General features: G+C 40.7%; 1 protein-coding gene across 1 annotated transcript; it reads left to right on the top strand.

Moving 5' to 3' along the window:
• Positions 1-1,808: 1,808 nt before the first annotated feature.
• LOC133496069 (dynein axonemal heavy chain 12-like) lies at positions 1,809-23,320 on the top strand. Its single transcript, XM_061811255.1, has 69 exons — positions 1,809-1,866; positions 1,959-2,117; positions 2,209-2,404; positions 2,576-2,764; positions 2,873-3,026; positions 3,109-3,200; positions 3,270-3,448; positions 3,523-3,658; positions 3,792-3,917; positions 4,007-4,141; positions 4,397-4,590; positions 4,664-4,901; positions 4,978-5,163; positions 5,250-5,450; positions 5,540-5,734; positions 5,826-5,947; positions 6,037-6,172; positions 6,266-6,412; positions 6,530-6,649; positions 6,751-6,907; positions 7,012-7,184; positions 7,268-7,420; positions 7,507-7,746; positions 7,900-8,145; positions 8,242-8,361; positions 8,471-8,580; positions 9,869-10,052; positions 10,134-10,274; positions 10,365-10,448; positions 10,590-10,778; positions 10,895-11,014; positions 11,115-11,303; positions 11,389-11,540; positions 11,633-11,771; positions 11,848-12,014; positions 12,118-12,373; positions 12,461-12,757; positions 13,091-13,269; positions 13,403-13,595; positions 13,702-13,863; positions 14,049-14,243; positions 14,359-14,492; positions 14,580-14,742; positions 14,833-14,913; positions 14,992-15,168; positions 15,249-15,380; positions 15,460-15,549; positions 15,628-15,768; positions 15,844-16,085; positions 16,171-16,318; positions 16,405-16,550; positions 16,741-16,955; positions 17,050-17,242; positions 17,337-17,529; positions 17,623-17,795; positions 18,590-18,730; positions 18,825-18,983; positions 19,097-19,392; positions 19,467-19,720; positions 19,809-19,949; positions 20,053-20,190; positions 20,269-20,502; positions 20,588-20,776; positions 21,025-21,128; positions 21,213-21,417; positions 21,491-21,628; positions 21,815-21,906; positions 21,998-22,065; positions 22,181-23,320. The coding sequence occupies exons 2-69, from the start codon at positions 2,014-2,016 to the stop codon at positions 22,369-22,371; spliced, it is 11,274 nt and encodes a 3,757-aa protein (XP_061667239.1). The 5' UTR covers positions 1,809-1,866; positions 1,959-2,013; the 3' UTR covers positions 22,372-23,320.
• The last annotated feature ends 284 nt before the right edge of the window (positions 23,321-23,604 follow it).

Here is a 23,604-nt window from a genome sequence, read left to right as displayed (position 1 = left end):
TGTCGACCAAGGAGAGACAAAAAACACACAATGAACTTTTGGACAAACGATGGAGGAAAGTGCAACAACAGCGACTACATCTACCAATGTATGTTCTCAGTTCACTTAACAGTCTGGTTGGTGGCAAATGTACTATGTATAAGTGCAGATATTTGTGTAAATGTATACAATACTCTGAAAAGTAAACTTTTAGTAAAATTTTACTGTAAATATTCAGCGCACGTTTTGAACAAGACACAATCAATGAAAAAAAGCCAGAAAAAAATTTGCCATTTTTAATCAAATTTATTTTCTCTGTCTGAAAAGGAAAAAAAACCTGGTTCAGAATTTAATGCCACCAAAACAATGTGTTCCAATTATTTGTTGGTTAATTGGTATTCATAATAAATTGACAAAAAAAAAAAAATGAAATAATGTTCACAGAAAAATACACCTTACCAGTATACCCATGTGCTTTTGTTTTTGTTTTGTTTTGTTATTCATATTGGACTCAGAATATTTGAGTGCCGGTATTTAGACTGGCACAAGACACAACACAGTCATCAGAAATCAATCGAAAAGCTCAAACATTAAATAAATATCTTAAATAAGGCCAAGGATTAGGAATGTTTTAATTTTACAAATCTGTTGGGTCCCTGTTGTAAATGCTCTCTGGTTTACATTCTGCCTGACAATTCTCCCAAAATCAATCAATCAATCAATCAATCAATCAATCAATCATCAATCAATCAATCAATCTCAAACTTTGTTGGCTTAAGGATGTTTTACATCTTTTTTTTTACATGGGGTAATTTCTAGAAGTTTTAAAAAGTCGCTGGCCTGTATTGACAGAGTTGAAAGTGAAAACTTTACAAAAGCCAGGCACCTGAAAAATACTATAAATGATAACAGTCACAGTATTTTGTACTTTGGTTCTTCCCACTATTGTTGATATTTAACAATCCTAGGATGGGAATCGTCTTCATTGGCCAAGTACAGTATGTTAAAACACACAGGGAATTAGTCTCTGGTAGTCAGAGTCCCTGGAGTACAGAAACTATAGTAACAGTAACACTCATATGATAACAAAATATAGCTTTTGGACAGACTACACAATGGTACAAAGTACAGACAGTCAATTTGCTGCACAAAATCATTTGCAGGCAAATTGGTTTCTTGCAAAGTGGCAGCTCCATGGCTGTGTCCCAAGCAGTAGAGGCTTACAAACAGACCAAAGAGAGGGGGAGGGCTGTCCGCAGCCCATCACCAGAGCCTCACTTCCCTTCGACAGTAAGACACAACTCCCTCCATATTCTGATGCACTAATGTTCATGTGACGCTTTGAAGCAAATGAATGAAGCAATAAAATGTGTTGTTTAAACATTTGGGTTACAAATGCAAAGTGAGGATCGGAAACAAAGGGTAAGTTTAATTTTTGAGAATGAATTGGATTTGAATTATGTGACAGTTATGAGTTTATTTCAAACATTCAACCACCTATTTCATTATGGCCACTTTCTGTAGATGAACTACATATTCTTGAAACAGTGTGTCGAGAGCCGGCCTGTCATTCCGATCCCACAGGAGTGCTTGAACTCCTTTGACTCCCAAATACCCGCTCAACTTAAAGACAGTCCTCAGAAAAACAAACTCTTGCACGAGCTCCTCAAGGAAGTCAGTGACAATTTCCACGATGTCATCATTAAACATACAGGTACTGTACTGAAAATTATTAATGTAGCGTGCGTGTACATGTGTACATCTTCCCTTAACTGTCAACCAACAATACGTTTTATAACACCCCATGTTCATTTAAGTGAACACATTCCTAAAGGATCCAGAATATGAAGAACCTCCGCCAGAAAAGCAGCCGTCTCTTCCACTTGAGTAAGTGTTTATGGCCTCTGATTTGTCTTTAATGAATATACAGTAGCAAATGGTTTGTTCGTCACCTTTTGTAAAATGCTCATCTTTTATAGTATTCTTGAGTATTCCCAATCACGACGTGAGAGCTTTGTCACAAACCGTAAATTTATGAGGGCAAATTTGCACATTGTACATCCCATAATGCAAACCATCTTGGAAATTGGCAACACTACATTTTCTTCTATGGCATTGGTGGATCTTACAGGATACAGGTAAGTAAACGGATGAAAAGTGAAGGCCATCAAATAAGCAAGTACCCGTGCTGTTGTCAGGAAGGAGCAAAGTTGTGTCGTTATTGTTTAGGGCTATGGGACCTGTTGACAGCAAGGAGTTGCATAAAGAGCTGGCTGTAGAATGTGAGACAGCAGAGGAACAAATCATGAATACCTGGTTCCCTAAAGTCATCAATTTACTAACAACTCCAAAAACACTGGGCTCAGTTAAAGAAGACGTGCTGAATGCCTTCTTTGACTGCGCATGCACCCTCATCTCCAATCAGGTGAACTTCTGCCACCATATATAATCCAACAGTATTTGAGTTTTTAGGGCTGGTTATTCTTTGGTTTCAGTTTTCCATGCATTGGTTTATTATTTACGTCAATGATGCAGTTTGTTTGTTTTTTTCCTTTCTGGTAAAACTCCATTTTGTTTGCCTTTTCTCCATTCCCAGCTGAAAAACCTGCTTCAGAGGAGTGTGGAAGAGTTTGTCTACCCGTTTCATCCAAACAACTACCACTTCTTACCCATCTTTCATATGACTTTAACATTTAATGATGAGAAAATGGGAATATACCCCACCTTAGAGGAACTTGAAGAAGATGTTTTTGAAATTCTTAATACCATTACAAACACACTGCAGGTAAATTCACGTATTCCAACAGATCTTTGTGTGACAAGTCCCCCACCCCGATCTCCATGTTGAAGTGTACTTCCATACGACATTGATATCTTTTGTATTGATCCACAGAAAGTACAGACAGTTCAATCCTGGCTAGCACAATCCTCTTCTGAGTATGTGGATGCCAGGGCTCCTGATCACACGCTTGCTTGGGCTCGTTTCACTGTAACGGCAACTGTGCGCAAGAATCTGGAAGAACCTGACCGATATTTTCAGAATTATGGTAATGGAGGCATAGCCTCAAATCATTTAGTCATCCACCTAAAGTGTTCAGCATGCTTTTCTAACATAAAGTTATTTTGTAGTTGACAACTATGACTGGTTAGTCAATGGAACTGCCCAGAATCGAGTTGAGACCTTTGTCAATGAAACCCATTCATTTGCTGAATATATTAAGGTGAGAATGAATAACTTCAGAACTGTACTGGGGCTTTTTTTCAGTGGGTGATTTAACTGTGTTTTCCAGCAAGTCGAGGAGTTTTGTGACCTATCAAGGAAGCTTGACAAACTCCCAACCAAAGTTCACTTTCCAATGGTCGAATTATATTGTGAGCAGCTGAACCAGGGACTGGCTAAAAAAGCTAAAGCATATGCAGAAATCCTTATCAGCAAGATTAAAACTAAACATACAGAGCAAGTTCTACAGTGAGTCTCTCACTTTGAAAAAGTCTCCCTGGGCTCCTTTACTGCATGTGGAAATCTTTTGTTTCTTTTAAAAGGATCTGCTCGGACTTTGAAACCATCCGTGAAAATGCTTTGAATGTGCCAGAGACAACAGATGACATGGCCAAAATGATTGACTATATTGAAATAACTAAGACGCAGAGTATTGTGCTTCTTCATGAAAAGATAAAGGTACATTTTATCAATACAATATTTCTTATATGTTTGAGGCACGTGTTATGTTTTGGATTTTTTTTACATTCACAAATGCATCTTGAGGCATTTATTTACATTGTCTAATGTTGTTGCTCTATTGATCTGGCAGAAAGCCCAGATTAGACTAAGTTTCCTTCTAGATGTCCACATATTTGAACCTGAAGATCTTGAGCTGAATTCAACTGTCTTCATGTGGCCATTGAAAATCCAAGAGGTCTTTGAAGTCAGTGATGGGGTAATGCTCCTTTCTGATCCAACATGTGTGTCATTATTGTGTTCTTTTCAGTTAAGATCTTTACTTGCATATACTGTTTTTTTTTTCAGGTTTTACAAGAGGCGAATAGGAAAGGGGAAATGGAGATGCTTGCTAAAAGAGAAAGGGTCAAGGTTCATCTGGCCAAGTTGGAACGAAGGATTAAAGAGTTCCCTCACTGCTCTGATCTTGATATGATGCAGAAGGTACTGTACATTGGATAATTTGTGATCCCAGGGTTTGAAACTGGGTTTCGTATTGGATCTGACTCAAATATTCAAATTAATATAGCCCCCACTTCGCTCAACTCTGCATTAGTGAAAACATTTTTTTCAATATATGATTATTATCCCCAGCAGAGAAACATGCTAAATATATGTACCTACTGATTGTAAAACACTCTTACCAATTGAATTATCTGGCACTTTATCAAGTATATTGTCATTTTATATTTTTAACAGTACATGACAGAAGTCAGAACAGTTCAGAATCTTCTTCAGGAGGCTGAGGAAACAATTACTGACATCCACAAAGATGAGATATTTCATCAGTGGGAACAGACACATTACCCAGAAGTGGAGGTCATGAGAGACAGTGTTGAACAATACCAGAAGTTGTTTGGACTGCTACTGAAGTGGCAACGTGCAGAGGGCAGGTCTGATTTCAGTTACAGATTAAATTTTATGATCTAATTCAATAAATGCTTCTAATATCTTCTCTGTGAATAGGTGGATGGAGGGTTCTTTTGTGGACTTAGATGGTGCGGAAATGGAAGTAAAGCTGGATGAATTCTATCGGGAAATCTTCAAGATGTTAAAGTACTTCCAGAAAAGGAGTAAGAATAAACAGGATAGTAAAAAGAAAACTGGATTGTCAAAACAACGGCGTGGTGAAGAAGATGCAAACATGGATAAGAATCCGTCAATCTTGTGCTCCACTGTACTAGAGCAGGTCAAAAAGTTCAAGGTACCCAATGTAACTGTTTAAAAGGCACTCGTGAAATTTCATGGTATTGCTTTCTAACTCTTTAATTATTATATAGGAGTACATTCCTTTAGTATTAGTCCTGTGTAATCCGGGGATCAGAGGTCGCCACTGGAAGCAGATGTCGCAGATTGTTGGGTATGACCTCACTCCTGATGCTGGTACAACATTACGCAAAGTTCTCAAACAAAACTTGACTCCTTACCTCAAACAGTTTCAATCAGTTGGTGCTGCTGCAAGTAAAGTAAGGATGGGTGTATGGTTTTTATTACATTATTTAATAGTTTGTTCTTAAAAAAAAAAGTGAACCCACCTAATGCATATCTGTAGGAGTTTTCCATGGAGAAAGCCATGAAAAGCATGGTGACTCTTTGGGATGGTGTTTCACTTCAGCATCAGTCATACAGAGACACCGGTGTGTCCATCCTGACGGCTTTGGATGAAATTCAGGCAATGCTAGACGACCAGATTGTTAAAACTCAGACAATGAGGAACTCACCGTTTATCAAGCCCCTTGAAAAAGAGATCAAGGTTTTACAGTGTACTCAATATACCATAATGATGAGATGTACATTAAGGACTACGGCAAATTGCATCAACCAAACCGCTCTGTGATTTAGGTTTGGGAGGAGCGTCTTCTTCGCATTCAGGAAACCATTGACGAGTGGTTGAAGGTGCAGGCCCAGTGGCTCTACCTTGAGCCCATTTTCTGTTCTGCTGACATCATGCAGCAAATTCCAGAGGAAGGACGACTCTTCCAAATCGTTGACAAAAACTGGAAGGAGGTTATGCGGCACTGTGTTAAGGACTCAAAGGTAGTTGTCTTGACGTGACAACAGTGTATGCTGCCAATCTGTGGGAAATCGATGACAGTTTGAAAAATTCTCTGCCTTGCTTTTCTATCAGCTACTGGAGGCAACCTCAATGCCTGGCCTGCTAGAAAAACTACAAGAGTCCAACTGCCACCTGGAGACCATTATGAAGGGACTAAATAGCTATCTGGAGAAAAAGCGACTCTTTTTTCCACGGTGAACAAATATCAGTCATCCATTTTTTTTCATTTCTCAAATACCATGGCTAAATGTTGAGAATTATTCCATTGCTGCTTGTTACTCAGGTTCTTCTTTTTGTCCAATGATGAAATGCTGGAAATTCTTTCTGAGACCAAAGATCCACTCTGTGTACAGCCCCATCTGAAGAAGTGCTTTGAGGGTATTGCCAAGCTAGACTTCCTACCAAATCTCGATATCCAGGTAGTCATTCACACAGTGGACTTAGTATTGTACACGGCAGTACTATATGTGGTTGATGGACTTGCCTTGCTGACTTTTTTTTTTTTAACCCAGGCTATGTATAGCAGCGAAGGGGAGCGCGTTGAGCTAATCCAACGCATCTCCACGGTTGAGGCTAAAGGAGCAGTGGAGAAGTGGCTGATACAAGTGGAAGACTTAATGATTCACAGTGTCAGAAATGTAGTGGCTTGCTCCAGAATGGTGAGATGACTTAATTGAATTAAACCAAACATGAGAGGTTATTTTTTTCCCCACAAGAATGCAAACAAGTTGTGTGAATGCCTGATTCAAGTTGTAGTGGAATGTTTGTTTTTATAGGCCTATTCAGAAACTCCACGGAACCAGTGGGTGAGGGAGTGGCCTGGGCAGGTGGTGATATGTACCTCACAAATCTTCTGGACCTTGGAGGTACATGAAGCCATCAGGGCAGGGGCTAAAGTAAGTGAGGTTTTGATTTAACATTCTAGTATCCAGAAAATAACTTTGGGGAAAAATTAATGTCATACCCTGAGTAACAATGTCTTTGATGGCCTCTACAGGGTGTGAAAAACTACTTTAAGGAACTTCAGAAACAGCTATCTGACATTGTGGGGCTGGTTAGAGGGAAACTTCCCAAGCAAACACGGATTACTTTGGGAGCACTGGTGACCATTGACGTTCATGCCAGAGATGTGGTTATGGAGCTCATTGATCACGGTAACTTATAGCAGAAAGCACCATGTTCACAATACAATTCCTCGCTTTCGCCACTATCCGGCTAATCTAAAATACAAATACACGTGCTTTTTTAAAAAAAATAGGTGTAGCAAATGAAAGTGATTTCCGATGGCTAGCCCAGCTTCGTTACTACTGGAGTAATGGGGATGTTCGAGTTCGCATCATGAACTGCGATGTTAACTATGCATATGAGTATCTGGGAAACTGCCCTCGACTGGTCATCACCCCACTGACTGACAGATGCTACAGAACTCTGGTAGTAATAAATTGATTGACAATGTTGCTTGATCCTGGCAGTTTGTTTCATTTTAGTTTAAAATGCCCTCCTTGTTTTTATAGATTGGAGCTTTTTTCCTAAATTTGGGTGGTGCACCTGAAGGTCCAGCTGGAACTGGAAAGACAGAAACCACCAAGGATCTAGCCAAAGCTTTAGCTGTGCAATGTGTGGTTTTCAATTGTTCTGATGGACTGGACTATCTTGCTATGGGCAAAGTAACATCAGACAAAAAAAATGTTATTTCGTCAGATTATGATTCCCACTTGTAACATTTTTTTTGTGTTCTGTTACATTTTCTCAGTTTTTCAAAGGTTTGGCATCATCTGGAGCATGGGCTTGCTTCGACGAATTCAACCGCATCGAGCTTGAGGTCTTGTCTGTAGTGGCCCAGCAAGTCCTCTGCATCCAGAGGGCAATTGAGATGAACTTGGAGTACTTTGACTTTGAAGGAACCATGCTTAAACTCAACCCCAACTGTTTTGTGTCCATCACGATGAATCCTGGATATGCAGGACGCTCTGAACTCCCGGACAACCTCAAGGTCTTTAAGCATAATCACTGATAACACAAGGGAAATTTTACCACAGATTGTATATTTCTACCTAGTATGTAACTATAAAATTAATCAACAGTTTTTCAAATCACAACTTGTTCACTTTGTTTTGATGTGGTGATGGCCTTTCTTGTTCCTCAGGTGTTGTTTCGAACAGTGACCATGATGGTCCCCAACTATGCACTGATAGCCGAGATCTCACTCTATTCATATGGATTCCACAATGCCAAGCCTCTGTCAGTCAAGATTGCAATGACTTACAAGCTCTGTTCAGAGCAGCTCTCGTCCCAGTTCCATTACGATTACGGCATGAGGGCTGTCAAAGCTGTACTTGTTGCTGCAGGAAACCTCAAGCTCAAGTATCCCGATGAGAATGAGGACATACTGGTATTTGTGCTGAGTTTTATGCAACCATTGGTTTGGGCCCAAACTCCTTTGTTCTGCTTGTTGATGGTTTTTTTTTTTTTGTGTGTTAATGTCAAGCTTCTAAGGTCTATCAAAGATGTTAACAAGCCCAAGTTTCTTTCGCATGATATTACACTGTTCAATGGAATCATCAGCGATTTGTTCCCTGGAGTCTCCCTTCCCGGGGCTGACTATGAAGTAAGATTTGTCTATATCATTCTTATTTTTGTCTTATTCAACCCATTTTCATATCTGTGATATACTGTATGTGTCCAACTTTAATATAATATGGTCATGTCTTCTGCAGTTGTTTTTGGAAGCTGCTAAAGAGTGCTGTAAAAAACACAATGTACAGTCAACAAAGATCTTCATGGAGAAATTGATCCAGACGTATGAGATGATGATAGTCCGACATGGGTAAGCTACTTTTAAGTCCAAATAATGCAATTTCTTGTAATCAGCAATAAAGTAGTGTGGAACAATTCAATAGAGTAATAAAGTGGAGGATGCTGGTCCGTTAATTTTAACCCCTTTGTTTCGTGTTGCAAAAACACCCAGTACAGTCCAAAATTATCCTTCCATCCATCCATCCATCCATCCATCCATCCATCTTATCCATCCATCTTATCTTATCCTCACAAGGGTCATGGGAGTGCTGGAGCCTATCAAAGCTATCAACGGGCAGGAGACAGAGTACACCCTGAACTGGTTGCCAGCCACAATCACACCTACGAGCAATTTAGAGAGTTAATGTTGCATGTTTTTGGGATGTGGGAGGAAACAGGTGTGCCTGGAGAAAACCCATGGAGACATGGGAACATGCAAACTCCGCACAGGGAGGCTGGGATTGACCCAGGTCCTCAGAACTCTGAGCCAAACAGTTTCCAGCTGTGTCACCGTGCTGCCCAGTACAAAATTATTTTAAATAAATGTAAAAAAAGAAAAGAAAATATTTGAAAGGTTTTAAAGTTAAACACCTTTAAACAATGATGTGCTGGTCGAATAGAGCTCGTGCACCTACATCATCAAACCACGTCACTGGCCGGAAGTGTCGGTCGAACAAACCATTCTTCAATGCTAAGTCGATTGGAGACGACGAGAAAATACGTCGAAAAGCACAACGCCCAGACTTTTGTCTGATACTGTTAAACATTTAGAAGGTGATAATAAACGAAGGTCCGTGGGAAAATGAGACACACTTGGCATAGAGGACCCATATTTAATGCCGAAGTTGATGTTTTCGCCGATAAGAAATTGGACTATTACCCTGCTTCCGCTTGTCTTGGACAACTGGATCTACACATGTATCTGGTGAGTAAGTCAAGATTTACACGGAAGAGTTTGAAAGCGTAGAAAAGTCTGGACGTATACAAATAGTTCGTTGCTGGATCTGTTCTTAATCAAAAATAAATCCCACATAGCGATGGAGCCACTCAGATTTTTTTCATTACAAATACCAATATTTAAATATGACCCCTGGTTTTACACAATCTTGTATTAATTAACTATGATTGGAAAAAAAAATTCTGAAACTGATGGATTGTATCCGCTGCAAGGGGGAGTTTTGAATTCCAACTAGATGCTTACACTGTTCCTGAAACTCAAAGTCCGTTGGTTCCAGCTCTATTAATGGAGGTTCCACTGTCTTATATGTCCCACATTTTGGCTGAAGACAGCAGTGCAAGGTATAATTTTTATGCTTCAGGTTCATGCTGGTGGGTGAGTCATTTGCAGGAAAGACAAAAGTGATCCATGTTCTCGCTGACACATTGATTCTGATGAATAAAAGAGGATATGGAGAGGAAGAAAAGGTCATCTTCAGGACATTGAACCCCAAGTCTATTACCATGGGACAGCTCTTTGGACACTTTGATCTTGTTTCTCATGAGGTAGATGTGCACCTTAGATCCCCATGTATTCAATCTGCAATTTGTTTAGGTCTTTTTGTCTGTTTCTCTTTTTCTTTGTAGTGGACAGATGGTCTTGTGGCCAACACGTTTCGTGAGTATGCATCGTCTGAAACGCTAGAACGTAAATGGGTGGTGTTTGACGGTCCAATTGATACGTTGTGGATTGAAAGTATGAACACTGTACTCGATGACAACAAAAAGGTACATACAAAATACAAAAAAAGGTACATTTGAGTAATATCAATTTCTAATTCATGACTAACATCTGTGTTGTTTGTATTCACACTATAGTTGTGTCTGATGAGTGGAGAAATTATCCAGATGTCCAATCAGATGAGTCTAATTTTTGAAGCAATGGATCTGTCACAGGCCTCTGTAAGTTTCAAGTGACTAAATAACTTCAGAGTGTGATTTATATAATGTTTCTACAACTAAAATTGTCCAATGGGAATTAGCACTCAATACCAAGTCTAATGTAACAACAGCAGGTTCTGAAATAGCATCTCTCCATGGCAGCCTGCCACAGTCAGTCGATGTGGTATGATATACATGGAACCTTCTCAACTGGGCTGGGAGCCTTTAGTGCTCTCTTGGATGAACACGCTCCCAGATGTTCTGAAGAGTCCTGACCATAACAATCTACTGGTAGAACTCTTTCACTGGCTGCTGCCACCTTCCTTCAGTTTACTCCGTAAACACTGCAGAGTAAGTATCCCAAGACCCTTGAGTAACTGAGATGCAAATAGCCAAAGACCAAAGAAGTTTGGCGAAATTTAGAGCAAATCTAAAAGAAGATTATGACATTACTTTTTTGTTCATAGGAAGTTGTCACCACAACCAACTGGAACACATCTGTGTCCCTGTGTAGACTTTTTGAGATCCTGCTAATTAAACCTCTCGAGACGGAGACCAACAATGAAACAATTCGTGCCTGGGTCATGGTACAAATAATTATAGTTTGTCACAATATTATTTATTAACACATCCACAAAATGTACATGTTCTATACACAATTAATTTGACACTCTTTGGGGATTGCAGGCTGCCTTTTCCTTTTCCCTGGTGTGGTCTGTGGGTGGCAGCTGTGATTCAAAAAGCAGGGAGAAATTTAGTGAGTTCATTAGGGACACCGTGTCTGGTAAAACAGAAGATCATCCAGTTCCTGATATTGTTGGAAAATGGGAGTGCCCAGTGGATGAGAAAGGGCTGGTGTATGACTATTTCTATGAGGTACCACTGAATTACAGCGTTCAGAAGATCTTGTCTTTTAAAATTATTCACTGCATCACAGTAATCTAATACAGTTATTATTCAGTTTAAAGGAAAGGGGAAATGGATTCACTGGAATGATGCCATCAAAAGTGTCAGCCTGGGGGACAAAAGCACCAAAGTGCAGGACATCATTGTTCCCACCATCGACTCTGTTCGCTACACCTTCCTAATGGACATTTGTATCACCTATGGAATGTGAGTAGTGTTTTTGAATAGTCACAGACATATTCATGGTCTGGAATTTGTCAACTTGTGTTAACTGTTTCAATATCTGCTTCTCTGCACAGACCTCTGCTGTTGGCTGGCCCTACTGGCACTGGAAAGTCCGTGTATGTGATGGAGAAGTTGATGAACGGTCTGGACAAAGACCTCTTTTTACCCCTCTCAATCAATTTTTCAGCCCGCACCACAGCCAACCAAACCCAGGTCAGTTGGAATCACCAATGAATATGAATGTCCTTACCACTTTGAATGTTCTTATGCTTTATTCTTTGTTCTCCAGAACATCATCATGGCCAAATTAGATAAGCGACGGAAAGGTGTCTTTGGCCCCCCAATGGGGAAAAAATACCTAATTTTCATAGATGATGTAAATATCCCAGCATTGGAACAGTTTGGAGCTCAGCCTCCCGTGGAGCTTCTACGACAATTTATGGATCACAGGAAGTGGTATGTGTTTGGTGTCATTCCCAACTCAACACCAAAAGAAAGAGGAACACTGAATGGAAGAGTGAAGAATATATTGCTTGGCTAATCTTTTATTTTCTGGCAGGTATGACCTGAAGGATACTTCTGGCATCAAACTAGTTGACATCCAGATTATTACAGCCATGGGTCCTCCTGGTGGGGGGAGGAATGCTGTGACATCTCGCTTCCTTCGCCACTTCAACATTTTTAGCATCAATTCCTTCAGTGATGAGACCATGCTCCGCATCTTCTCCATTATGGTGGCGTTCTATCTCAAGAACAATGAATTTCCACCAGAGTATTTTACTATTGGCAGCCAAATGGTGACAGCAACCATGGAAGTGAGTTCTCCAAATAGGACACCTGCATTCCAGTCATAACACACTTGACTTTCGAATAATGGAATTTTCCAAATGTCTTCTTCAAAGGTCTACAAGCAAGCAATGGAAAACTTACTTCCGACACCAGCCAAGTCTCACTACACTTTTAACCTGCGGGACTTCTCACGTGTTATACAAGGATGCCTGCTTGTGAAAAGCAAATCTCTGGAGAACAAGCGCACTATGATTCGCCTATTTGTCCACGAGGTCTTCCGTGTCTTTTACGATCGTCTGGTAGATGATAAGGATCGAGCGTGGTTCTATCAGCTGATGACCAAGATCCTCAAAGATCACTTCAATGAAAACTTTAACCAGGTGTTTGATCACCTTAAACAAGGCAGTCAAGTATGTTTACTTGTTTTTTTTCTGTTCTTATTGTGTATTATTCAGATGTCAGAAGGTAGATGGAGTTGGTCAGGCCCCTCTTTGTCACTGCAAATTTGTGATGTTTCTAAAAATGAAACATTAGGTCAAATGCAATTTTTCTTTGTCAGCTGGTCGAATGAGACATGGAGACTCTGTTGTTTGATGACTATATGAATTATTCTGATGTCAGAAGTTTGACATTTGGAGTTGCTCAGGCCTATATTCGTTCATGCTGTCTGAGGTCAAAATTTGTGGTTTCTACAAATGAAATGCATGCTTATTGCGATTTTAATTTTTATTTTTTATTCGCAGTTGGTTGAGCAAGACATGCAGACGCTGCTGTTTGGTGATTACATGAATCCTGACCTCGAGGCTGATGATCGCTTGTATGCCGAGGTGCCCTCCATAGAAAGCTTTGCTGAGGTGGTGGAGGGATGTCTTGTTGAATACAACCAGATGAACAAGAATCACATGAATCTCGTCATTTTCCGGTGAATGACAATTCTTACACCATCATATGAGTTAATTAAATCCAGGAATGTATAGTATACATTACATTAAAAACTGCTACATTAATTTTTCTAAGAAATTTAAATTTAATCCATGAAATGTTATCCATTACAGTTATGCCTTGGAACACCTGTCCCGAATAAGCCGTGTGTTGAAGCAGCCAGGCGGAAATGCCTTGCTAATAGGAGTGGGAGGCAGCGGTCGGCAGTCCATCACGCGCTTGGCTACTTTCATCGCCAAGATGAACCTTTTCCAGCCTGAGATCTCAAAGAGCTACAGCATCGTTGAGTGGAGGGACGACCTGAAGGTTAGCATCATGCTTGAAATCTGCATCGAGCACAATAGTTTTTTGTTTTTGTTTTTGACATTGGCACTTTTAGTGTGATATAAAGTACTCTGACATGATGTTACAGAAGCTTCTCAAAGATGCAGGGGTGAAGGGTGAAAGAACAGTATTTTTGCTCACGGATGCACAGATAAAAAATGAGACTTTTCTCGAGGATGTAAATAGTGTCCTGAACACAGGAGAGGTGCCCAATCTTTTTGCTGTGGATGAAAAACAGGATATCATTGAGGTATGACATAAATTATAATACTTTGTATATTTATTATGCAGATATTGGAAAATGAATCTTGTCCACACGACACATCCAAATTTGCCTTTTATTTAGCATCATAGAGAACCTGACCTATGATGTTCACAATCTGCACACCCACGTCCAAATCTGTTTAAGGAATCTCGTTTTCTTCTCATTTCTAGACAGTACGTCCCATTGCCCAAGCAAAAAATAAAAGTGTACAATTGAGCCAATTGACTCTGTTTGCCTATTTTGTGGCACGCTGCAAGGAGTACCTGCACATTGTTGTGGTATTCAGTCCTATTGGCGAAGCCTTTCGAAGTCGTTTGCGCCAGTTTCCATCCCTTATCAACTGCTGCACCATTAACTGGTTCCAGGTACGAAATATGGATAAAGTATGAAACAAGTAATGGGATGCATATGTAGAAAATTGTGAATATTTGCTGGCAAACAGACCCACATTTTTTATCTTATCTATGTTGCCCTGCCCAGCCCTGGCCAGAAGATGCTCTTGAGCGGGTAGCCAACTCTTTCCTGACACCCCTGGAGATGAAAGAAAATGAGAGGAAGGAAGTCATACCCATCTGCAAAACATTTCATACCTCTGCTATTCAACTTTCAGAGAGGTATGATGTAATTATGAGCATTAAATGTAAGAGTATCCAGGGTATCTGTTTCTGTTTACACTTTCACATTTCACATTTACACTGGAGATTCCTTTTTGAGCTTGGTCGCCATAATTATGTTACACCCACATCCTATCTGGAGCTCATGGGAGCTTTCAGTCAGCTCCTTACTATGAAAAGAGATGCAGTCATGAAGGCAAAGAAAAGATACACCAACGGTCTGGAAAAACTAGCCTTTGCTGAATCTCAGGTATATGATATGCTACAGTCTTTTTTCCCCATGAAAAATATGTCATGGTGTCAAACATTTGTTGTTGTTGTTTTTTTAACACTGTTGAAGGTTGGTGAGATGAAATTGCAGCTTGTAGAATTACAACCCAAATTGGAAGAGGCACAGAGCGAAAACAAAAGAATAATGAAGGTAAAGACATGAACTACAATCAATTGCGTCTCATGAAAATATACAAAACTATGCAAAGTCTACTTTGGTGACCTGTAGGTGATCGCGGTGGAGTCTGTTGAGGTGGAAGCCAAAAGTAAACTTGTGCGGGTTGAAGAGGAGGCCACAGCTATTCAAGCTGGTGAGGCTCAATCGCTGAAAGATGAGTGTGATAGTGAACTGGCTGAGGCAATCCCTGCCCTGGAGGAAGCAATCACAGCTTTGAACACCTTGAAGGTGAGAACCCTCCAGATAAAGCCAACTTTTGCCATGTATGTAACCTTCTCCTGAAACATTTGTTACGTTCTTGAATGCAGCCTGCTGATATCACTGTTGTGAAGTCCATGAAAAACCCTCCTGCTGGCGTTAAGCTAGTGATGTCAGCCGTGTGCGTAATGAGGGGGATGCCTCCAGAGAAAGTTGCAGATCCTGCTGGATCAGGAAAAAAGGTTCGTCTTGATAAAAATAATTAAATATTTTTTAAAAACATGGCATGGGTTTCACCATGACCTTTTCTTAATTGGCTAGGTTTTGGACTACTGGGGTCCAAGCAAGAAGCTACTAAGTGACATGAACTTTTTGAGGGATCTTAAAGAATATGATAAGGACAATATTCCTGTGAGTTTCAATAATTTGCAATTTCTCATTCTCAGTCCCCTTATTCTCAGATTTATCTCTAATGTCTTTGTATTGCAGGCGGAATCAATGCAAAAAATCCGCTCTACCTTCATGACTAATCCTGACTTCAGCCCTGCTAAAGTGGCAAAAGCCTCTTCAGCAGCAGAGGGCCTATGCAAGTGGATCAAAGCAATAGAGTCTTATGACAGGGTGGTGAAGGTGTGACTTTGCTGCTTTTGCACTTAAAATATTATTCACTCATGCCTTCAGGTATATTAATGTCTTTCCGTTTAGATTGTTGCTCCCAAAAAGGCAAAACAAGCGGAGGCTCAAGCAACACTGGCTGCTGCCATGACTGAGCTATCAGAGAAGAGAGCACATCTAAAAGAGGTGGAGCACCGTTTGGCTGATCTAAAAAGAACATTTGACGAGAAGACAGAGGAGAAAAACAAGTTAGAAGCCCAAAGGGATTTGTGTCAAAGGAAATTAGACAGAGCTGAGAAACTCATTGGTGGTCTGGGTGGGGAGAAAATGAGGTGATCAATGGATCATCATGTTTTTTTATATTGAGAAAAATTGTAATGGTGGAAATATGCCACTAAATAAATGCCATTTTCGCAGATGGTCGAAGGCTGCTGATGATCTGCAGAACGTATATGACAACCTCACTGGGGACATCCTAATCTCTGCTGGTGTCATGGCCTACCTGGGCCCTTTCACTGCAAACTTTAGACAGGACTGCACCAGTCATTGGATCAATTTGTGTCAAGTAAGTCTAAGAATGCTTTAAATAACACAATCGCTTGTTTGAAACAAATATGCATGTTCTCCGTGTCATTTTTTTTATCGCTCTAGTCTAAGAGCATTCCATCTTCAGATGATTTCTCTCTCAGCAAAACCCTGGGAGATCCTATTAAGATTAGGGGGTGGAACATCGCTGGTCTTCCCACTGATGCTTTCTCTATTGACAACGGTGTCATTATCAGCAATTCCCGTCGATGGTGAGAATTTAGTAGCTTTCTCCAAACTATGGTAATGCACTGGCGGGATTTTTCAGTACTATTACCTTCAGTCAATTACTAAAGTAGTTGAAAATCTGACGATCAATATCCTTTCTCTTCCAATGTGGTGTTGTGAAACATTTAAATAATTTGATCCCACGATTGTCCTGATGTTTCCCTGCTCTTTCAGGCCCCTGATGATTGACCCCCAGGGTCAGGCCAACAAGTGGGTGAAGAATTCAGAGAAAGAAAACAACTTGAACATAATCAAATTAACAGATGATGACTATATGAGAACTTTGGAGAACTGTATTCAGTTTGGAAGCCCTTTACTGCTTGAAAATGTAGGTGAAGAGTTGGACCCCTCGCTAGAACCTCTACTCCTCAAACAAACCTTCAAACAAGGTGCCAATGATGATGCACAACTTCCAAAAGGCCATCTGGTATTCCAAACTTAATCTGGAAAAACTTTAATTTTAGTCATGCTTGTTTCACATAGGTGGTGTAGAATATATAAAACTTGGGGAGTGCGTGATTGAGTACTCCCCCGAATTCCGCTTCTACATCACGACGAAGCTGAGGAACCCTCATTATTTACCAGAACTGGTCACCAAGGTGTCTTTGCTCAACTTCATGATCACCCCAGAAGGTTTAGAGGACCAGCTGCTGGGAATTGTGGTTGCCAAGGAAAGGTACTTTGTGCGATACATTTTCTGGTCCTACACCCAACTCTTCAGTCTCTTCATTCAATTTTTATTCTATTTAACCTGTTTTTTTTTTTTTCAGCCCAGAGCTTGAAGAGGAGAGAAATGTGCTCATTCTGCAGTCTGCTTCAAATACTAGGCAACTTAAGGAAACTGAGGACAAGATCCTCGAGACACTTTCGTCTTCAGAGGGAAACATTTTGGAGGATGAAAGTGCCATTCAGGTCCTTGACTCTGCGAAGATTATGTCCAATGATATAACAAAGAAACAAAAGGCAAGCATTATGCTCGACATAAAAGATTACTTTCATTACGGGTTACAGGTGTGATATTTTTTTCTGACTGTATTGTGTTCATGAATTACCCAGATTGCAGAGGAGACTGAAATCATGATAGCCGAGTCTAGAGAGTGTTACAGATTAATTGCTAAGCACTCCTCTGTTCTGTTCTTCACCATTGCTGACCTGACCAACATAGACCCAATGTATCAGTACTCTCTCAGTTGGTTTGTCAACCTTTATATAAACTCTATCCAAGACAGGTGAGTGATATTTATTGTTTTATGAATGCCAAGGGCTCGTATGATGACATTTGTGAATGTTTTTTTAATTGTCAGATAATAGTGAAGTAATACATGTCACGACCCATCGAAACGGCGGTAGGACCCAAATGCAGGAGTCGAGAGACACAGGGGTAATTCGGGAAAAACGTTTATTGTTCAACGGTCAGGGATCGGCAGCCAGTCAGGTGCAGCAGCGGTAGTCAGGACGTCAGGCGGAGAGAGCAGGTCAGTGGGCAGGCAGGAGTCGGTACACGGGAGATCGATCAAAGCAGGAAGGAGTATCAAAGGAGTCAGGCTTACGGGGTCGGTCGGAGAACAGGCGCAGGGCGGTACACACAGGTTGTCGATCAGGGAATACGATCAGAGATATGGGAGTGCTGGAACGGGGCATGAGTTGCACCGGGGCCAATCAGCCAGCATGAGGCGCAGGTGTGCCCCTCCCAATCAGCGCACCCGTGCGGGAACCCGCACAGCCAGGGCTAGACCGGCAGGACCATGACAATACAGTGCTTGCATGATACAGAATAAAACCATAAATGGGTGCTTTTTATACTTTTGGTGTCACTATTGCTTTTGATTGTGGATGTTATGTTCCAGTCTTAAATAATACTTGCAAATTTAAAGTAAGGATGATATAAAGCAATAGTTAGTGGTGCTTGTGATTTCACTCAAAGTTTGAAGATGCCAAATGTAGGTTTTCATTTGGCTATATAACAAGCAACAGTGAATATGTATGTTTTATACTAAAAAGGCTCTCCTGTTTTTTTATTTAGTAAAAAGTCCAAGATTCTGGAAAAGCGGGTCATGTACCTGGTTGATCACTTCACCTATAACTTGTTTTGCAATGTGTGTCGTTCTCTATTTGAGAAGGACAAACTTCTCTTCTCCTTCCTCCTTTGCTGCAATCTGCTTCTGTGAGTGTGATAAACCATTTATGGATGATAACTGACTCATTTGGATCATTGTTCTGCCTGGTGTAATTGAAATGACTACTGACATTTCCATCAGGGCAAAAAACGAGATTGAGTACACTGACTTGGTCTTCTTGATGACGGGAGGCGTGGGCCTCCAGAACACCCTCGCTAATCCCGATCCTAGTTGGCTGCAGGACAAGAGCTGGGATGAGATTTGTCGAGCCAATGAGCTTCCTGGCTTAAAAGGAGTGAAGTGAGAAATGTTAAACAATTCTTGAAATGTTCAGAATTCTATTGGGTGTAGTGTAAGAGTGTTACGCAACATTTTTTAAAAATTATTCCATCGTGATTGTGCTTGTTCCACAGAAACAGTTTCATTGAGACCCCAGAACTTTTCAAGCCCATTTTTGAGAGTAAAGACCCAAGCAATGTTCCTTTGCCATCGCCTTGGGATGAGAAACTCAATGAACTGCAGAAGATGATCATTGTCCGCTGTCTCAGGCCGGACAAGATTGTGCCAGCTGTTAACAAATATGTAATAACTAAGATTGGGAAAAATTTTGTTCAGCCCCCTCCATTTGACCTAAGCAAGAGCTACCTGGACTCTAATGCCACTATCCCGCTGGTGTTTGTGCTTTCTCCTGGTGCTGATCCCATGGCTAGTAGGTTCTGCAATTTACATCTAATCTTAATGTAACGCTGACACTAAAATTCATGTCACATTAACATTTCCCAGGCTTACTGAAGTTTGCAGGTGACAAGGACATGGGTGGTAACAATTTCCAGTCCATTTCTCTTGGGCAAGGCCAAGGACCCATTGCTTCCAAAATGATATCTACAGCCATGCAGAATGGGACATGGGTGTGTTTGCAAAATTGTCATCTGGCTGTGTCCTGGATGTCCACCCTGGAGAAGATCTGTGGGGACTTTAGCCCTGCAACATGCCACCAAGACTTCCGACTTTGGCTCACAAGCTATCCATCGCCCAAGGTAAAGTCCAACATTATTCACGCTAAGATGTAAACGTGTTTGGTTTTATCTGGTTCTGGCCATTAAAAAACCCACCATGTGATGCCAGTTTCCAGTGACCCTTCTGCAGAATTCAGTGAAAATGACTAACGAGCCCCCAACAGGACTTCGACTAAACATATTACACTCATACATGTCAAGTCCTGTTAGTGACCAAAACTTCTTCAATAATTGCACAAATAAGGAACTGGTGAGTAGGGGACATTACTGTCATTATGAGAACATAGTCTTATACAAACAGATTAATTTGTTAAACATTAACTGTATTGTTTTTTTTTGGGGGGGGGGTTTAGGTCTGGGAAAAGCTCCTGTATGGCCTGTGCTTCTTCCATGCACTTGTACAGGAGAGAAGGAAGTTTGGTCCATTAGGCTGGAATATTCCTTATGGCTTCAATGAGACCGACCTTCACATAAGTATCAGACAGCTTCAGGTAATCATTCCCAGTCACAAAACAGAAATTTCTACAATCACATGCATCTAAATGGGTGCCCTTCGTCTTTCTCTGTAGTTGTTTATCAATCAATATGATGAGGTGCCTTTTGAGGCCATAACTTACCTGACTGGAGAGTGCAACTATGGAGGCCGCGTAACTGACAAGTGGGATAGGCGCCTCTTGAACACCATACTGGCTGACTTTTACAACAGGGATGTTGTGGATAAACCTTCTTATCCTTTCTCGCCCAGCGGTGATTATGTTGCACCCCCTAAATCCTCTTATGAGGACTACCTTCAATTTATCAAGGTAAAGCATTGGAGCAACCAGGTAGTTATTAGCTTGTGAGACTTTCAACAGACTTAACAATAGCTTTCACTTTGTTGCATACCAGGAGCTCCCAATGAACCAGCACCCAGAAATATTTGGGATGCACGAAAATGTGGACATTTCGAAGGACCTGCAGCAGACTAAGCTTTTGCTTGATTCACTGCTTCTCACCCAGGGAAGAGGATCTAAGGGTGGGGGTAGCTCTGGGAGTGACAATGCTCTGTATGACATAACAAATAACATCCTCACTAAGGTATAATGGAATCGTTCTTCGTAATTTGTTTTTAAGTGTGTTCATGCATACCATTGCAAGACTGGTTGAGTTGAGGCATTTTAAAATCACACATTTTTTATTCACTGGTTTCTATTCTTTTAAGAAATGTAATGCAGATTAAAATGAAATATATGTTTATTGAATTATATTGGATGTTTTTCCCAAAATATGAATTATTTTTATCATGAGTACTAGAAATACTAAACAAGTTTATTTATTCTTATCAGCTTCCAAATAATTTTGACATCAAAGTATCGCTCAATAAGTACCCGGTGATCTACAAGGAGAGTATGAACACTGTGCTTGTCCAAGAAATGGAGCGCTGCAATAGGTATGGAGAACCACTAATTTGTAGAATTTTATGGAAGCTAAATCACAACTAAATCACTTAATCTGTCCTGTTTTTCCCTGTCAGGCTTTGTAGTACCATCCGTGTTAGTCTTCACAACCTGCTCAAGGCCCTCAAGGGTTTAGTGGTAATGGATGCTGAGCTGGAGGGAATTGCAATTAGTTTGGCAGTGGGAAAAGTTCCTGAGCAATGGGCTAAATGCTCGTATCCAAGCCTCAAGCCACTGGGCAGCTACATTAATGACTTTCTCGCAAGGCTCAAATTTTTCCAGGTGAGTCACAATGGTTTCTACAGGAAGGTATCCTATCCACTTGGGTTTTCACTCAAATTTTCTTTACATATAGGACTGGTTCAATAACGGTAAGCCCAGTGTGTTCTGGCTGTCAGGATTCGTCTTCACCCAGGCCTTCCTAACAGCGGCTCTGCAGAACTACGCCAGGAAATACAATGTTCCAATTGACCTTCTGGGCTTTGACTTTGAGGTCAACACACACTTTATCTTCAACACAATCAGCCAGTCAGTTTTGAGCTTAACCCTAGAGGACCCGAGACATCCAAATAAATTTAAATATGTGACCCCATGGGTTCTCTAGGGTTACATGCTCTTACTTTCTTGACCTCAACAACTTGAGCCATTCCGTGTGTGATGTTCTCATTTGATTCTTCAGGTTCTTCCTATTGTTGACTCAGACAGGCCTCCAGAGGATGGTGTCTACATTAATGGATTGTTTCTTGATGGAGCTCGGTGGGATAAAGAACGGTAGGGTGGACCCCACAAGGGGTCTTTTACAGTAAAGTTGCCCATAAAAAAAGTAGCCCAAAAAATCTAATTGTGTTGTTTTGATCATCAGGGGAGTTTTAGCAGAGCAGTATCCCAAAATCTTATTTGACATGATGCCCATTATCTGGATAAAACCCAGTACGTATGCATTTACAAACATAACAGCTGTTTATGTTTTCAGATTGATAACTTTTCTACATCTCAATATTGTTAATAGTCATGTTTTCTTTAACCCTTGTTCCCCACCATGTAGCTAAAGACATCCCAGATGAATCTGACAGTCGCTATGTTTCTCCTCTCTACAAGACCAGTGAGAGGAGGGGCACCCTCTCTACAACAGGACACTCTACAAATTTTGTCATTCCGATGTTGTTGCCCACTACCAAGCGCCCTCAGCACTGGATCAAGCGTGGTGTGGCACTACTCTGTCAACTTGATGACTGAGAGAATCACAACCTATTACAAATTATTTGTTGAGACCATAAATGCAGTGCAAATAAAACTAAAGGCATTAATGAACAGATAATCAACTTTTTGCATATGTGCAAGCACACAAGTGTCATAACATGCTTTGGTCAAAAGGCTGTCCATCACCATTGCTTCAGCATATATGCATCCTGACACATGGCCAATGAAACATTTGATATCTGTACAAAGCAACTTTGGATACTATTTAACTCCGAGTAAGAAGCAGGAACATTTGAAGATTTTTATTTTCTTCTAAGATATGAAACACTGCCTGTGCCACAGTTCAATATTGTAATAATACAAGTACCACGACTGTCTAATAACAGAAGTTTATGATGGAAAATATTCATTCATTCATTCATTCACTCCCCTTATCCTCAAGGAGGCGTGCCGGAGCCTATCCCAACTTTTTTCGGGTGAGAGGTGGGATCCACCCTGAACTGGTCACCAGCCCATCGTAGGATTGAATATTAATTTTAGGAATCAAATATTTGGTAGCGCAGCTGTAGCGTATTGGCCTCACAGTTCTGAGGACCGGAGAATTTGCATTTTCTACCCGTGCCTGTGTGGGTTTTCTCCAGGCACTCCGGTTTCCTCCCAGATCCCAAAAACATGCATTGATTGGAGACTCTAAATGAACCCCTAGGTGTGATTGTGTGACTATTGTCTGTCTCCACCTGTCCAACAATTGGCTTGCAACCAGTCCAGGGTGTACCCTGCCTCCTGCCCAATGACGGTTGGGATTGGCTCCAGCACTCATCCTCGTGAGGATAAGCGGCTAAGAAAATGGATGGATGGATATTTGGTTTGGCTTTAATGAACATTGGACCTGCTCTGCTACTGTATTTTAATGTTGCTTATTGTGGTAGTGCTTGATAAGCCGAGAATTATTCAATGTGGTACTTGTAAAAAGTTTGCGAACCACTGAAATAGAAAATGGATGGATCGAAGTTGTTCATTAAATCAATTAATTTAACAATCAATCTCCTTTATTTAACCACGTTAAAAACTTCTTTTGCAAGAGCAACCTGGCCAAGAGGGTAGCACAAAGTCAAAATGGTTATGCCAAACACAAAAGACACGAATGAAAATACGATCACACACAATGCAGAAAAACAAGATTGGGATTACTTGCAAACAATTGGCATTCATTTATTTGTCTCTTGTAAGTCTTGAATTCCCCCATTTATAAGATATGTCATTTTCAAA

Source organism: Syngnathoides biaculeatus, chromosome 2, assembly GCF_019802595.1.
Source record: "Syngnathoides biaculeatus isolate LvHL_M chromosome 2, ASM1980259v1, whole genome shotgun sequence".
NCBI lineage: Eukaryota > Metazoa > Chordata > Actinopteri > Syngnathiformes > Syngnathidae > Syngnathoides > Syngnathoides biaculeatus.
The sequence above is the reverse complement of the archived record's forward strand: the minus strand, read 5'-3'. Positions and strand labels throughout refer to the sequence as shown.